Source organism: Purpureocillium takamizusanense, chromosome 1 (assembly GCF_022605165.1).
Source record: "Purpureocillium takamizusanense chromosome 1, complete sequence".
NCBI lineage: Eukaryota > Fungi > Ascomycota > Sordariomycetes > Hypocreales > Ophiocordycipitaceae > Purpureocillium > Purpureocillium takamizusanense.
This window is the reverse complement of record NC_063068.1, coordinates 3,848,129-3,862,362: the sequence shown is the minus strand read 5'-3', so window position 1 is coordinate 3,862,362 and position 14,234 is coordinate 3,848,129. Positions and strand designations below refer to the sequence as shown.

The window sequence follows — 14,234 nt, the reverse complement described above, 5'->3', positions numbered from 1 at the left end:
CGACGAGACGTAGGTCATCAGTGAGGGGGACGGGGGGTTCGAGAACATATGGATCCTCGATTCGTCGGCATTCGCGCCCAGACGCCCGTGCGTCAGCGCATTCGCACCGACCAGGCGCCAAAATACGGTACCTACGTAGGTAGTACGTACTATAGTACTGTATTACGCCTACAACTCGCGGCGCTAACTACCTACCTAGGTACCTATTACTACGCCCTACTAGATGGTACTGTCGCTGTCGAGGCATGGCATTGCGTGCCAGCGGCGCCTGCGGTTTATTGTTGACGTTGGCCAGGCTTGAGACAAAATCCAATTGTCTGTGTTGCTGCTCAAAAAATGTGACAATTTTTAGAACCATGACCGACAGAGACATGCCAGCCAGGGAAAACGTGATGACAACGCAAATCAGCCAACGTGTTTCACCAGACGACACTGACACCGTTATTACTCCTTCCCTCTCCGCGGCCCTGCGCATTACGCCTCCTCGCAGCATTCGTCACATCCGAGCGGCGGTTTCGCCGTTGCAGAAGTCCGCTAGCGACGCCCGCGAGACCCGTCGCGCCCAATCAGCCATGAATGCACTGGCGCCGTCGACCTGTCTCCAGAGGGATGAACGGAACGCGAGTTTCCAGCCCGCCCAGGTTCGTCGGATGAGGCGTGAGGCCCGTGGGACCTGACGCTTCAGCATAACGCCGACCCTTTGCCATGCCATGCATCATAGAAAAGAGGACATGCCGTGTTCCAGCCCGCTTCGACAGCGGGCCCTGGAACGAGACGCTTGTCGGTTGCATGCCTGCTTGCATCGTTCCGAGGACGAGCCAACCGTCTCTTGCAGAATTCTGCACACGCATGGTGCTAGACCCGATGCGCGTCGCGACCGATCGCCATGGTGGTGACTTGTGATGAACCCCTCCCTCCACTCGCCCCCCCCAAATGTCGCTAGCGGAACACAGAAAGCACATCGGCTGCGCCCGCAAGCTAAATATAGCGCGACGCTGGTGATCCGCGATTTCGTGTTCTTGCTCAGATGAGTCTACGCTGTTCCTCACCCAGCCGACGCCGCCATCGACGGGCTCTGTCTTGTGAGGCGGCGAGTCGCCTCAGAGGGCGTCAAGCAGTGCTGCCCATGATTTCAAGTGATGACAACCTTGAAAGCCCCGGGACCCCCCTCATGAACGCGTTGTTACGAGCAGCCGGGCCTGTGATGCCGTCGCCTGCCGTTTTCGCTCAAGACTTCACGCCAACGGGACAGTCGCCCGCTACCCGCTGAGGATCCGCAGCAGTCCCCAAAAGGCCCGGGGACTTCCGCAGTCCCACCACTGGGTGCGTGCGCTGGCCTATCTTCGTCTTCTCTGGCCTGAGCGGCTCGTCATGGTATGAACCTGTTGCATCACTCTGTGTGCTGGTATCTGGGGACTCGTAATCGGCGGCCGCTACCGGGGTGGATGGTGCCAATCTAGGCCCTGCCTGCAACCCGTGAAACAAGACTGCGCTTGTCGTTTAGTAGGTACCACACGGCCTGTACGGGAGCCCACGGTCTAAGCGTTGGCAGAGCCTGAGTTTGACACGAGGGTCGCAACGTCCTGGTGGCACACGGAAGCCTTCAAGCCACACCCACATGAACCTCCGAAAGACAAGTATGCTACTAACTCAGTACCTGGAGTCGATCATACCTGGCGGTTGATTGAAGTCAAACGGGTCCAGACCGGGCTCCGTCGCCTGCAGTTGAGTACGAAGGAACTCATCAGTGATCAAAGTTCCTAGGTCATCGCCAAAGTTGGCCATGAAACCCGCCATAGTTGTGTCGTCCACGTCGAGGCCGTTCATAAGGTCCGGTGCATTGAGAGGCACCTCGGGAGGCGCCATGGTCTGCACCATGCGTGCCCGCGCGACACATTCACGTATTTCCTTGACGCACGGCCAGGTGTTTTGGATCTCATCCATGGCCTCGGTGATGAGTGACAGAGAGCGGTCAATGTCTGGGTCATCCCACGACGAGCCTTGCAGAAACCGCTTCATCATCACGGTGCCGGCCGCGGTGGATAGAGTGTGAACAAAGTCCAAGGGCAGAGATCTGTAGCGATAGTAGCGCGAGTATGTGCGCATCAGTCGCATAATGGCCTGGAGGGATTCGTAGCAGATTTCGACGTCCTCGCTCTCGGCAATCTCGGGCTTCTCAAACATGTTGGATGGTGGTCGGTGGAGGATGATCATGACGGTGTGGAAAAGCATGCTTGATTTGCGTGAGTCCATGCACACGGTTTTGGCCTGGGATGATCCGAGAAAGACTTACTGTAGATGAAGTACGGACGAATGGACCTGTCCGACTGTCCACTGGTTCCAGTGCAGTGTGCCGGGCAAGCTCGATAGCCACTTGGTCAGAGAAACGTGTATCTTGCGAGACTTGGCCGCGGCGATGGCCGGATCGACGTCACCTCTCCGGTTCTCGAACAAGTCTGTGATCATGACGTGGATAATCTTGGAGAGCTCTGCCTGGTAGATCAGTGATCCCACAATCGCTACGCCGTCCTCCCAGCTCGCGACAGTTGCTGTTTTGCATATATAAGTCTCCAGGAGGCCCTGCCAGTCGGCGGGATACTGCATCCGGATCGTGTTGCGAACGTCGGACTCGCTCGGGTGAAGCACTGGCGGCCGCCCAAAGTAGAGGCTCAGCTGCTTGTCGGCGATAAAAACAGCCCAGTACACACGCCGGAGGATCTCTCTGTCTCGCAGACAGCCCGTGTATCCGTCCCAGTTGCTCGGGTCCAGGTGCAAGCCCATCTCATGCGCAAGGCGAAACGCCATGCCACAAAATAGCCAGCCCTTGGACGTTTTGCCCACGGCAATTTCTCTATACCCAAGCAAGACGAGAGCTTGCAGAACGGTAAGATCCGGGTTGTCCAACGTGGAGTAGAGCAGCGTCTGCGCCTGGCCAGAAAATGTGTTCGACAGCCCAAGAGATTCATCATACTGCAACGCCGCAAGGGCGCAGATGGAATAAAGGAGCACGTCTGAGTAGTATCTCCCGGATCCGACATCATAGTCTCGAAGGAAGTACTCCCTGTACACGACCATGTTGTACTGGTACTGCTCTTTGAAGAAGGTCGCCATCAAGGTCTGAGATGTCTGATCATGAGGAGCATATCGGAAACATCCACTACCGGGACTCAAGTCATCCGCATCAGCCCCGGACCCCGAGCTGACCAAGCTAGAGGCGTTCGTGTCACTCTGAGAGGCCGTCGCGGCGGCCTGGCCATCGAAGCTGGGAGGATGTATATCCTGGGTGAAGTGAATCTGAAATGAGCTCGTGCCGCCAAAGAATTGCGTCACTTGGCTGTCGCGGGGCCGTCTCATCTGCCCAGCCCTCAAGCGGGCAGCCACGAGCTTGTGGTCCGGCACAGACGACGTGGGCGATTTGCTCTCGATGCCAGGTTCGTCGCCAGGCGGCGCCGTCGACTCGGGTAGCTCGGACAAGATGGCATCTCGCTCCTCGTTGTCTGCTAATGCCAATTTCCGTATTACGAGTTCCAGCGATGCTATTTGACCCTCGAGGGCTTGCACATAGCCCTTTGACACCGGCCTGGGGCAACTGTCAGCTTCTCGTTCATCAGCCGACAACAGACATGGCGAACCGTTGCTTCTCTCCAGTGCCGCGCAAAACGCACTCCGTGCCGGCTTTGGCGCAGCGTGAGCAAGGGCGTTTGCGATCGCATTTAATCTTTGGAGAACGGTCTTGGTCAGCTCCGTAGCCCCCCTGCAATGCGGATACCGTGACACATGTCTCACCTTTCGGCGTCGACATCTTTCGCAGCTGCAGAGACTGAGTAAGCGGGCCGACTCACAACGACACTGTTTTGGCAGAACTCACGAGGTCTTGATGGACTCCCCTATTAGTGTCTCTTCCATGATGGCTATGCCAGCAGGTCTCCTGCGCCGCGGTAGTGGGCAGATTGGGAGTGATGCGCTTTCGCCGGCCCACGAGCGCCGACAGTTGGGAGTCGGACAGAACAATCACCGCGCTCGCCAAACTTGCGCTTTCATGAAACAGACATTGTTTGGCCGACTGCAAACACAAACCGCACTTGTCAAAATGGCAAAGGGCGTAAACAACTTGGTGCGCTGCGGATCACGGCTGTATTGCGCGAGGATTTGCCAGTGCTGTTGCGGAACCAGCGGTGCGTCCGATGCTACCTAAGCTAGAGCAAGCACTTCAGTGTCGAGCGCCGGCAACGGACGCTGAATAAGCCAACGACGAAGCATTCCATTTCCGCACACTTCAGTCGCCCGCCATTACTATTTGGATAGTCCCGCGCCCCAGTCTTGCGGCTCTCACTCTACTGCTCCTGACTCCTGAGTCTAGACACACCCCAGCATTTACCTCTTGATGTCGTCGTCCCTCGCGTCCAGGACAAGCATATGTCCCGGCGCATGCGCGATAACTCTCCTGCTCAAGCTCGCGTTCATCACCGCTTCCTGAGGCGTCACGCCGCAACCCCAGAACACTGGCACCTCGGCGTCTTCGTCGCCCTGTTCACCACGGACCAGTCTCTCGCCATTCTGTGCCAGTGGCGCGTCCCCCCAGTCGGGTTGCTGCAAGTCCTGAATCCCTAGTCGCTTCACAGCCTCCCACCCCCAGTCCAGCGGCTCCCCGTGTGTGACCCCATACTGTCGTGTAATGTCTCTGACCTTTTCAACGTCCCGGCTCCGGTACGATCGCATTGACACGATATATGTCGCTCCGGTAAACACTCCGGACGGGCAGAGCGGTACCTTTGTACGATACATGGGTATCATTCTCCCCAGGATTGCCTGGTGGCTCGGCAGTCCTGCAGCCGCAAGTTCGCCCTCAAAGCTAAAGGAGCATCCGATCAAAAACGCGACGCTATCTGACGTCCACTCATCCAGCACGTCTTTGCAGTGAGACTTGGATAGCTTTGAGCCCTCATACACCATGTATCGCGGTATATCCTGCCTGAGGTCACACCCTTTCTCGAGAAGATCTTGCCCTGTCAGCCCGGGGATGCACGACACGACTTCGTCATAGCACCCAGTTCGTGCTGACTCGGCGATCAAGGGGCAAGGCACCGGATTTCTCTCGCACAGAGTGCGGAAGTCAGCTGCACAGTAAGAGGGGAGGACGATCAGATTTGCTTGAAGATGACCTGGTGCGAACCCTGCGGTGTGAGTGTCATGCTCGCCTCGCCGTGCTGCAAGACGAACCTCTAGACCGCTCAATTTCTGAGTCTTGGCAGCCATGGCTGATATGGGTGCTTTGTGTACCCGCGTATTCCACACTGCCATAGAGCTTGCGAGACCTTTTTATGGTCAAGAAGTTCTTGACTTTGCTTGTTGGCTGTCTCTAGGCGACCGTTGGTCCTCATGGTCCTTGATCGGTGCCCTGCCTGCCCGTGGTGACGGACTTCCGCTTCCGACTCTAAAAGCTCACACGGTCACAGCGTTGGATCATAGTCGCGAGCTCTGGGGTCGAGCCCATTGTTGGCGGCGCACCGAGTGGCTGTTTCCGTCCTGTCTCGCCGAGACACGAATGCGCTGACTGTTGAATGACGAGTGTACTTAGTTCATGACATAACCATAGGCCTTATTACAGCTCCCACAACGCTCAGCCTCCGACCTTTTTTCTTAACACGTATTCGTCGGAAGTTCAACCTCCGTCCACATGAACCGAAGAATACGCGTTTCCCCGAGCATCGCCTTCTGCGTACCGCACAGAACCAATACATCTCCCTCTATCACTACTTCCCTGTATGAGTCGATTTGAGCCAGACAGTGCCTCAAGTCCAACCTGTCAGTCCAAGGAAGTGTTCCAAGCAATACGGACCATGATCCAGACCAGCAAATCCAGGAGCAGCCGGGCCCTGTCCTCCACGCCTCGCGCCGACTCAATGGCTCAGCCGCGAGGATCGATCCAAAGTCTTCCTCATGTACGAGCGTACGGCTTCTTTAGCACTGACCGCCCACTTTCTCACCCTGCCTCCCCTCTTGTCCGACTGTGATAATGTTTTACGCAGTTTTGCATCACCAGTTACCACTTCAGGAGTGCGCAGGGCCGTACCTGCGTTTGTGTTTTCGCCAACAGCAGTAGAACCGGTGCCCGCCTTTGTTACGTCCTGCGCTGGTGCGGTGCCAATCAAACGAAGTCGTAGCATCGATAGCTTGTGCCTCAAGCCTCGATGGCCTGCCGGGTTGACGTCAGAGTTGAAGCTTCGCATCTCACTCAGCGTCAATTTGCGTGTCGACGTGCTCGAGCGGAAGACATCCGCGTTGTCCGCAGATGGTGGATAAGGTATGTTGAAAGGATCGGAGGGCCGTGGCGAAGTATCCAGTGTGTCCAAGTTGCTGCCTGTGGCATCCGAAGCACTATGCTCCCCAGCTCTTGATATTGATGCTCTTGGAACCTCTTCTTCGAGATGCATCTCGTGCACGTACTTTGCAACTCTGGTTCGCGGTGCCAAATCAGCTAGGGAATTGCACTGCTTGAGGCGGTTTCCCTGAAGAGCCGTGTCACCATAACCTGACTGTCCATGTCCAAATCGATGCCGAGACAACTTGAGCTTGAGTTTTGGTTTTAACGCCAAGCCAGCCAATGGAGGCTCATCTGCTTCCTTCTCCTGCTGACGTCTGGGGGGGCCGCCTGCGTCGGATGTCCGGCTCAGCGAAGATGATGTTCTAATACGGACCTTGAACTTGCGTGGACTCGAATCACCGGCATTGAAGACTTTATTCGCTGAAGTAAGCCCGTCTACTGAGTGGTCAATGTCGATGGCTGCTTCACTCGACGGCCGGGCGTTACGTTGAGCTTCATTGAATGAGTGATCGGCAGCCTCTGTGGCCTCGACAGCGTCCTCGCCTGAATCGACGTCGGCCCCCCCTGGCAATGGTGGCAAAGCTTTCATCAAGTGCGGGATGCTGTTTTTAACCCTTAAGTGACGGGCGGGAGATATCGGCTTCGGTGAAAGAATTGTCAATGCCTCATTTGGCGGGGTCAAGTCCAATTCCCCAGGCTCGAGGTCGCAAACCCCGGCCGTATTGATTCGCAGAGCCGCGAAGTTCCGGCGGTGTCCCCGAGCTTGAGCATTGGAGTCCACTGCGGGCGTTCCCGGCATATGGGGGGACGGGCGAAAGTCAAAATGGTCGAGCGAGTTGTCACGTTTACCATCCTCCGAGCACCTTGACTGCGAGTTATTCTCTCTGTCGTTTGGACTGGCATCTTGTGCTTTTTCGGCTGATGCTCCGGACAAGCGGTCGAAAGACGAAAATATAGCAGCGAACTCAGCCAAGGCAGGATCGAGAGTACATCGCAGCCTAGTCAGACTTGACTGTGAGACACGGTCTGGCTGATGCGTGCTTGGGGGCTCTGGGTCGGATCCCAACGTCTTAACAAGCCGCCATGCACCGGCGCAAGTCTTGTTGATGCCACTCGAGGATTCGATTTGTGCTGATTGTCCGTACACATGGACATTTGTGACTGAGGGTTGGCTGATGGGTGGAGCAGAGCGTGAATTCCCACGTCCAGTGGCCAGAGGTGTGAGCGCGATCTCGCCAGCAGAATGCGGGTCACGCAGACTATGATCTCGACTCTCCTTCCAATCAACACTGTTCAGTACATCGTCTATGCTGCTCATCGAGTGGTCCTGGCTGTGCTGGCGAGGCGCCTCTGATAGCTTTTGGTCTAGGACACTAGGTGCATCTATCATATCTGTTAGCTGCAAGTGAACGAACTACGAACCACGTGTAGAACACATGTGTACTCTTGTTTCGGCCTGACGGACCCACACAGCGAGGAATAACAGCATCAGTAGAGCCTATGTCGAGACTCATCTGTGACTCGTTTCTCAGAACCATCGGCTGGCTATGTTCCCCCTTTCTCTTGGGAATAGGGCACAGCGGGGAAATTGTACCCATGGCTGGATCCAGAGGAACAGGCTTGTCGAACTCTTCACTGTAGTCATAGTAGAATGTGCCTCCAGGCTGAAAGCTCTGGCCTGCATCACTCGGCATCGTCGGTCTGTGGTACATTTCCACGATGGATGTCAAACTTGCAGAGCGCGCGCTGTGATCCGTGGAGCCACTTCGTTGATCATAGTACGGCCTTGAAAGCACAGGCATTGAAGAGCTTGGTGTACGTATTCGATTTGTGGAAAAGCCAAATTGATACGGACTTGGCGACGCTCTAGACGGCAATGATGTACTTGATCTGTTGAGATCAGCACGAAGAGAAAGTGGTGGCCGCCGTTTCGGGGCATGATGAAAGGCGGGCTTGAACGGCCCATGGCCCGTCCTCTGTATGCAGCAATTAGTCTTTGTTGTACTAGAAAAAGCGAGGCAAGTCCACGAACCTGCGAAGTCCTATCCAACTCAACCATCCTCGTGTAGTCTACAAGTCCATTCTCTGCCAGAGCCGGAGATGAGGGACGGATACCCGGGCGTTTCAGTCGGGTTGGATATGGGAAAGGAGACCGGGGACGCTGCAAGCCATTGCTGCTCGAATGACTCTGAAGAGTGCCTGACGACTTCTGTGAGGGAAGTTGCTGAGAGCTGCTCGTGGTCAAGGAGAAGGATCGCTGGCCGTCATCAATGTTTGGAGACGAAGGCCGCATCCAGTACTGCTGATTGTCCGAACAGTAGAGAGAGATGATTTCGGATGTCGTATCGCGATAGGATCGAAGACGCTTCTGCTCGTCCGGCAAGAATTCACCCTCGTAGTCCTTGAAAGACCCAGATGGTAAAGCCTCTGCGTCTATGAGACACCGGCGTGGACGAGCTGGTTGATGATACGTGGCAGGAGAAGCTCCGGGCATGATGGAGAAGATTCCAATGTCGCCCGTCTCTGTCGTCTTTTTGAGCATGCTCTCCAGCGGACCTGGCGAGCGAAGCAAGGCCGAATTTTCGTTGACACTGCGAAGGGGTCGTCGAAGGGATGGCGGCCGCGTGCCCGCGCCACCCGGGAGCGGCCGAGCATGGGATTTGTACGCATGGTGAAGAGAGCTGCTGCTGGCGGACCTCAGGCGAGTTTGAGCGACGTCCATGGCGGCAAGTGAAGAGTCCACACTGTGTCGGTACCGCGATCAAAAGAATGATATAGAGAGGAATCATACGGAGCTGGGAAGCACAACACAAAGAAGACTGCGACGAGTCGGCGCAGGACCAAAATCCACGTCGGAGATGGAATCTGTATCAGAACGTCGCCAACGAAGTGGGAGAAGCGGAGCGGCTGATGTCCCGTGGGCATCTTCAGTAGAAGATGGCTTGCTTGACATGGGATGCGGAGCCGGGAGAAACATCAAGAGAGAGGCTGAAGTCAACCACGTCCAGACCCGCAGGTCGACAGTGATCCTTGGCATCTTGTCCAAAGCCTACTTAAGAGCAGGAACTAAGCGAATTCAGGGCAGAAGTCTCTTGCTTGACCGGAGAAGCTTCTTCTCGGACGGAAGGACATGGTGACCGCAGGACTTCCTGGGAAACAAGCCTGCTGCGCAGGGACCCACGAGCTGCCTCCTGGAGCCGAACTTCACGTCATTCAGGAAATGAACGTCATCTGGCAAATACCTAGTAGTTCTCCTGGAGACTCTGAGAGGTGGGCTAGCAACTATAGGTAGCCGCGGTGATGAGGAGAGAAGGAGCAACTGGCGGGGAGGCGTTTGACAGCCACTCAGCATGACTTATAAGCGATGCGCTTCGTCAATGACGAGAAATGGCCCATCGTGGCTTCCTTGTTGATGACCGGGAAACCCCGCTCGCTGTGCCGAATGATTCGGGCTCTTCGCACCATAAGTTTGCGATCGCAGGATTTGCACGCTCGCCCATCTCGAATCTGCCTCTGGCCGAGCACTCGCGCTTCTAGCTCTTGGTCATTGAACCATGATGTACTTCGTAGGACTCAGGAGCAGCCGTGATGTCACGTGCGCCCCTTGCCCCCGCATGCGCCGCGATTTCCCTGTCTTTCAGGAGCAATTTGACTCCGCGTGCTGTCCAGCTTCGACGCGCGGGTCACGGGCAACGCACGAACGACATGTTTCAATTCGAAAAGGAGTCTCGTCGCTCGCGATCTTGTCTCGCTGGCTCGTGGTTGGGTGGCACTCCTCAGCGCTCTGTCACGTTGCACGTGGGGTGTTGATGATGTGCGCTCACGTGCCAGGTTTCCAACAACGATTTTTGGTCGGGCAGGGATTCTCCGTAACCCCGCAACCGAACCAATTTGCGCCTGAAGCAATACAGATTTGATGCAGCCGCCACCCATAAAAAATCTCTTGCTGGCCCTTGCACACATTGCATTGCACTGCACGACAGGACGTGTCATGTCATTGACCCATCAGTGCGTCTCCAACTGCATCATGGCGTTTTGACGATGGCGAATCCAGAGACGGCCCGTCTCCTTGACAGTCATTCTGGCCGAGCCAGATGCCGACGTTTCGGATCGATACCGGATGACTGCCGCTCTGACTGTTCCCAGGGGCTTGGCCGCACACTTTGCCTGGCACGTCCTGCACAGCAGGTTCCCACTTTACTTCGTACAGGTCAAGGCTATGCCTCAGGTCATAGGCACCGGATGCCATCAGGTGACCCGAAGAAGCCGCCTGGGGCCGTGCCCTGGGGGTCTCATCAACTGCCCCCGTGGCTACTGGCCCTGCCAAAGTCTGGCGCCTCGTCGGCTTTGAGACCCCTGTAACGGCGGAAGTGATTGGCAGCCGCCCCAACGTTCCCTAGGGCTTCTGTGCCGGGGCTGCCCCCCGCAGACTCGGCCGCTCGAAGAAGCTTGGTGTTTTGCTAGTCAGGGGTTCAGTGGGTATCACGATTTGCGACTGTCCAACCATTGCCGTCCCCTGCTCCGACCGTCCGTCGATGGGGACAGGGTACCAACTCGATGTCATCGTCGAGCGCCAACAATTTCCCTCGGCCCCGTTTTCGTGGCGGCATGTTATTACTAGCTTGCTTGTAGGTGGACGGCTGGTGGTTCTTGATTGTCTTCTGCCGCTTGGCCCGCCGGTATAATCCAAGGTTTTTCTTTTTCTTGTTCTCTCGATTCAGCAATAGGTCTCACGACAAGCCTTGCTGGCCCAACATCGATTGTATCGTCAGCGACGTGTGTCTCTCACCCTGCATACTCCGTGCACTTCGTCACTCGCCTGCCAGCGGCTACGACTGAAACCCCGCCAGCCTCGAGGTGTAGTGTAGGCACCGCCCGCATCGCGAGCCAGCAAAAGCCCCCAATCTCTCTCTCACATATTACGCATTTTCACTTTACAATGGCGTCCCGCAAGCCCAGCCTACATGTCATTATGCCGGATTGCCCTCAGGCGAGCCGCGACTTTGGAAATCTACAGAATGGCATTCGCAGTCCACGCAGCCCCCGGTTCCGCGAAGTCTTCGACGCCCCGTTTTCGGAAGCGCTCATGAACGCCTCGCGGACGACACTGGCGACAGACAGCAGCGGCAGTTATCCTGGTCCTGACCAGCAGCACAACAGACCTGAAATGGAGGCCAAACGCCACACTTCCCATGGTTCAACGCGCGCCAAAACCCAAGCCCAGTCGTCGTCTCCGCTACAGTGGCGCCAAGATAGTTGGTCGTCTTCAGAACAAAGTCGCCGTGCAAGCGTTAACGACAGAATTCGCGAGTGGGCACGCAAATCATTCGTATTCTCCCGAAAGAATTCAGAGCAGTCGGACGACGGCTACTTTAGCCACAGCCAGCGGCGTGCCTCCAAGTCAACGGTTGTCACCCCGGCATCCGAGGCGTCGACGCCTTGCACGTTTGCAAGCCCCGACAGATATTCCCGGCCAGTGGTCGCAGTAACCGAAGAGGATGAATCGGGATGAGTGGCTGACTGCCGATCGGGTACTTGGTTAACAAAGGCAAAGGGGATAATGGTACTCATGGCTTAATGACATGACTAGAAAGCTCTGCACTGGATGTGCGGGAGTATTGAATGGCGTCAAGGGGGATTCATGATATGTAAATATGAAGCTGCAGCTGCAGCTGCACACCCCATGTGGTAATGATAATTTCTCGCAGTAGATGTGGGCATTTTTTGTTCAGAAAACGCCGCCTCCGATGATGAAAAGACGTTGCTCTTCCTTCTTTGCCCATTGGATAACCTTGTTCGCTCCCTGCGTCATGGACGACCGCGACATGTTTGGCCCACCTACGCAATAGAACTCGAAGACGGGCGTAACCCATGCCAACGACGTCGCCTCCTCGCTGCAGCAATGCAAGACCTTTAAATGGGCGTGCTTTGCATGAGCTGATGCGTGCAATTCGTGGTACAGGCTCATGAGCCTTCTCCGCTCCACAACTTGAGCGAAAGCAGGCGCCCAAGAGGACATGCAGAACTGCACATTGGCTCGTGACTTATACAAGAAATGGCTGATCTGACTGCCCGGTGCAATCTGAGGAACAGTCGGACGACCTGCTCGTGCTGTCTTGCGGATCAAGGCGAGGCTGCCGTTCTTCACCAACTGTAAGGCGACGTCGTCTCGCATCTTTTTCAAGTCGTAGAAGCTTTCTCGGTCCGGGCTGATGAGTATCATGGCCACCTCCCCCTCCGCAGCATTGCCCTCCCCGGCGGCTGATGTGCTTGCTTGATCGCCCGTCACACCTTCGAAGAAGCTGACGTACATATACAAGTACCCCTGGTTGTTGAATGCTGGGAGACATATGGGGATCCAGTTCTCGCCGCCAGCACCTTTTATGCCGTCCGATTCGAACAGCATGTTGAAAATGAGCTGCAGGTCGCTTGGGTGTAGGGAATGCCGCCGCGGCCGTATGACGCTCACGAGCTTCCCACCAGCCACAATAAGTCCGTACAAGAGCTTCTCGGCCCTCAGCTTTAGGAATGTGTTGTTAATGGTGTGTCTCTCCGACTTGCGCAGCTTGAGGCATTCCAAGGAGCCTAGCAGGGCAGAAACCGAGCCCATTGTGAAGTTGTCCGCCAGCGACGACAACAACGACTCAGTTCCTTGAAGCGGCTTGCGAAGATCTGTTGACGGCCGGTTGAGAAAGATATTGCGGAGCGTAGGCAACGTCAAAGTAGATAGGATTTGCATGTATAGTGCCTCGAGCTGCGAGCGTAGCTGTGCGTCGCTCTCCCCCAGCTTGCTTATGGCGACGAAGTACAACGGGCCTTGGATCGAGATGACGAACCTGGCATTGCCAGCAGTAAATCCCTGCAGTGGATTGTTCGAGCCTTCATAAAAGGATATGATTGTCTGTATCACTCCTACAGAGGAGTTGATGAGGTTGAGGTCTCCGTGACGGCTCCATATTGGCTTGCCAGCGGAGGACAATATCATGTAGTGTTTGAGTTTCGCTTTCCATATGGCAAGTCTCTCTTCGTCCTTGCATTTCTCGTCCGACTCATCCGGTAGTGGCTCAGTCTCCTTGTGAAACTCAGCAAGCCGATCTGGAACTTCGCGCCTGCCACGCTCAAACGGTTGTATGGTGGCGGACTGTGATTGCAAGAGGTTCCAGGCAGGGCTTCTTCTGTTGAAGTCTCCTGCAAGTAGACTCGCAATGTCGCCGGCGGGGCGCATCGTCGGCGCGAAGCTCGATATGCTGGCACCATCATCAGCCCCTTCGCCGCCGGAGCCACTGCCTTTGCAAGTCGGCGATGCTGGGCCACTGCTGGCACTGATTGGTGTGGACACCGATCTAGGCCCCGGTGTCGAGAACGTCCCACGTGAGCCGTCTGGAAAGGAAAGTGTCTGTATGTCCACCGGAGTTATCGCGGTTGTAGCCTGTGCCTGCAGGCTCCTGGCATCCGCCGAGCTCGATGCTGCTCTCCGGGGAGGCAGCGGGGGCGGCTGCTCGCGGTCGGGAGATCCCGTCTCCTGTCCCATGATCGTGGATCGCACAGCTGTCGTTGCATTTCAGCTAAACGTGGTACTCTCAGACGGCGGTACGAAGGGGGAAGAGGCAGGCTTTGGCCCCGGTGCGTGGTGCATCGCAGTTGATCTCAGGTCCGCCCGTCGTGAGTCGTGGCAGGGTGATGTGCAGAGCGGCACGCTTGCATGACGAAGACTCGCGGGAGCTTGGCTGGAATGGATCCAACGCTGCGGAGCAGCAGGCTGGAGGAGGGGCAGGCTGCCACCGTCCCAGCTCATAAAAAGCCACCTGCAGTTCTACTAAGGTTGTCGCTGACGTTTCAATTTCCCAAGCGAGCCTTGCGCAACGGCCCCACTAGTTACGAAGTAGTGCGATGGTCGCCACAGCGGCCA

The 14,234-nt window shown here is 56.2% G+C and overlaps 5 protein-coding genes across 5 annotated transcripts; 1 reads left to right on the top strand and 4 right to left on the bottom strand.

Moving 5' to 3' along the window:
• Nucleotides 1-266: 266 nt before the first annotated feature.
• JDV02_001202 (uncharacterized protein) lies at nucleotides 267-4,164 on the bottom strand. Its single transcript, XM_047982106.1, has 5 exons — nucleotides 3,869-4,164; nucleotides 3,787-3,811; nucleotides 3,633-3,718; nucleotides 2,294-3,580; nucleotides 267-2,233 (listed from the first exon to the last, which is right to left on the bottom strand). Exons 1-5 carry the CDS (start codon nucleotides 3,904-3,906, stop codon nucleotides 1,651-1,653), a joined length of 2,019 nt encoding a protein of 672 aa, XP_047838068.1. The 5' UTR covers nucleotides 3,907-4,164; the 3' UTR covers nucleotides 267-1,650.
• A 210-nt stretch (nucleotides 4,165-4,374) lies between these two features.
• On the bottom strand, nucleotides 4,375-4,719 carry JDV02_001201 (uncharacterized protein; the record flags this gene model as incomplete). Its single annotated transcript, XM_047982105.1, has 1 exon — nucleotides 4,375-4,719. The coding sequence occupies one exon, from the start codon at nucleotides 4,717-4,719 to the stop codon at nucleotides 4,375-4,377; it is 345 nt and encodes a 114-aa protein (XP_047838067.1).
• A 3,472-nt stretch (nucleotides 4,720-8,191) lies between these two features.
• On the bottom strand, nucleotides 8,192-9,060 carry JDV02_001200 (uncharacterized protein; the record flags this gene model as incomplete). Its single annotated transcript, XM_047982104.1, has 2 exons — nucleotides 8,358-9,060; nucleotides 8,192-8,215 (listed from the first exon to the last, which is right to left on the bottom strand). The coding sequence occupies exons 1-2, from the start codon at nucleotides 9,045-9,047 to the stop codon at nucleotides 8,192-8,194; spliced, it is 714 nt and encodes a 237-aa protein (XP_047838066.1). The 5' UTR covers nucleotides 9,048-9,060.
• A 1,695-nt stretch (nucleotides 9,061-10,755) lies between these two features.
• On the top strand, nucleotides 10,756-12,044 carry JDV02_010832 (uncharacterized protein). Its single transcript, XM_047992569.1, has one exon. The coding sequence runs from the start codon at nucleotides 11,265-11,267 to the stop codon at nucleotides 11,835-11,837; it is 573 nt and encodes a 190-aa protein (XP_047838065.1). The 5' UTR covers nucleotides 10,756-11,264; the 3' UTR covers nucleotides 11,838-12,044.
• MON1 (Vacuolar fusion protein mon1) lies at nucleotides 11,169-14,122 on the bottom strand. The gene has a single exon (XM_047982103.1). It carries the CDS (start codon nucleotides 13,854-13,856, stop codon nucleotides 12,054-12,056), a length of 1,803 nt encoding a protein of 600 aa, XP_047838064.1. The 5' UTR covers nucleotides 13,857-14,122; the 3' UTR covers nucleotides 11,169-12,053.
• Nucleotides 14,123-14,234: the final 112 nt, after the last annotated feature.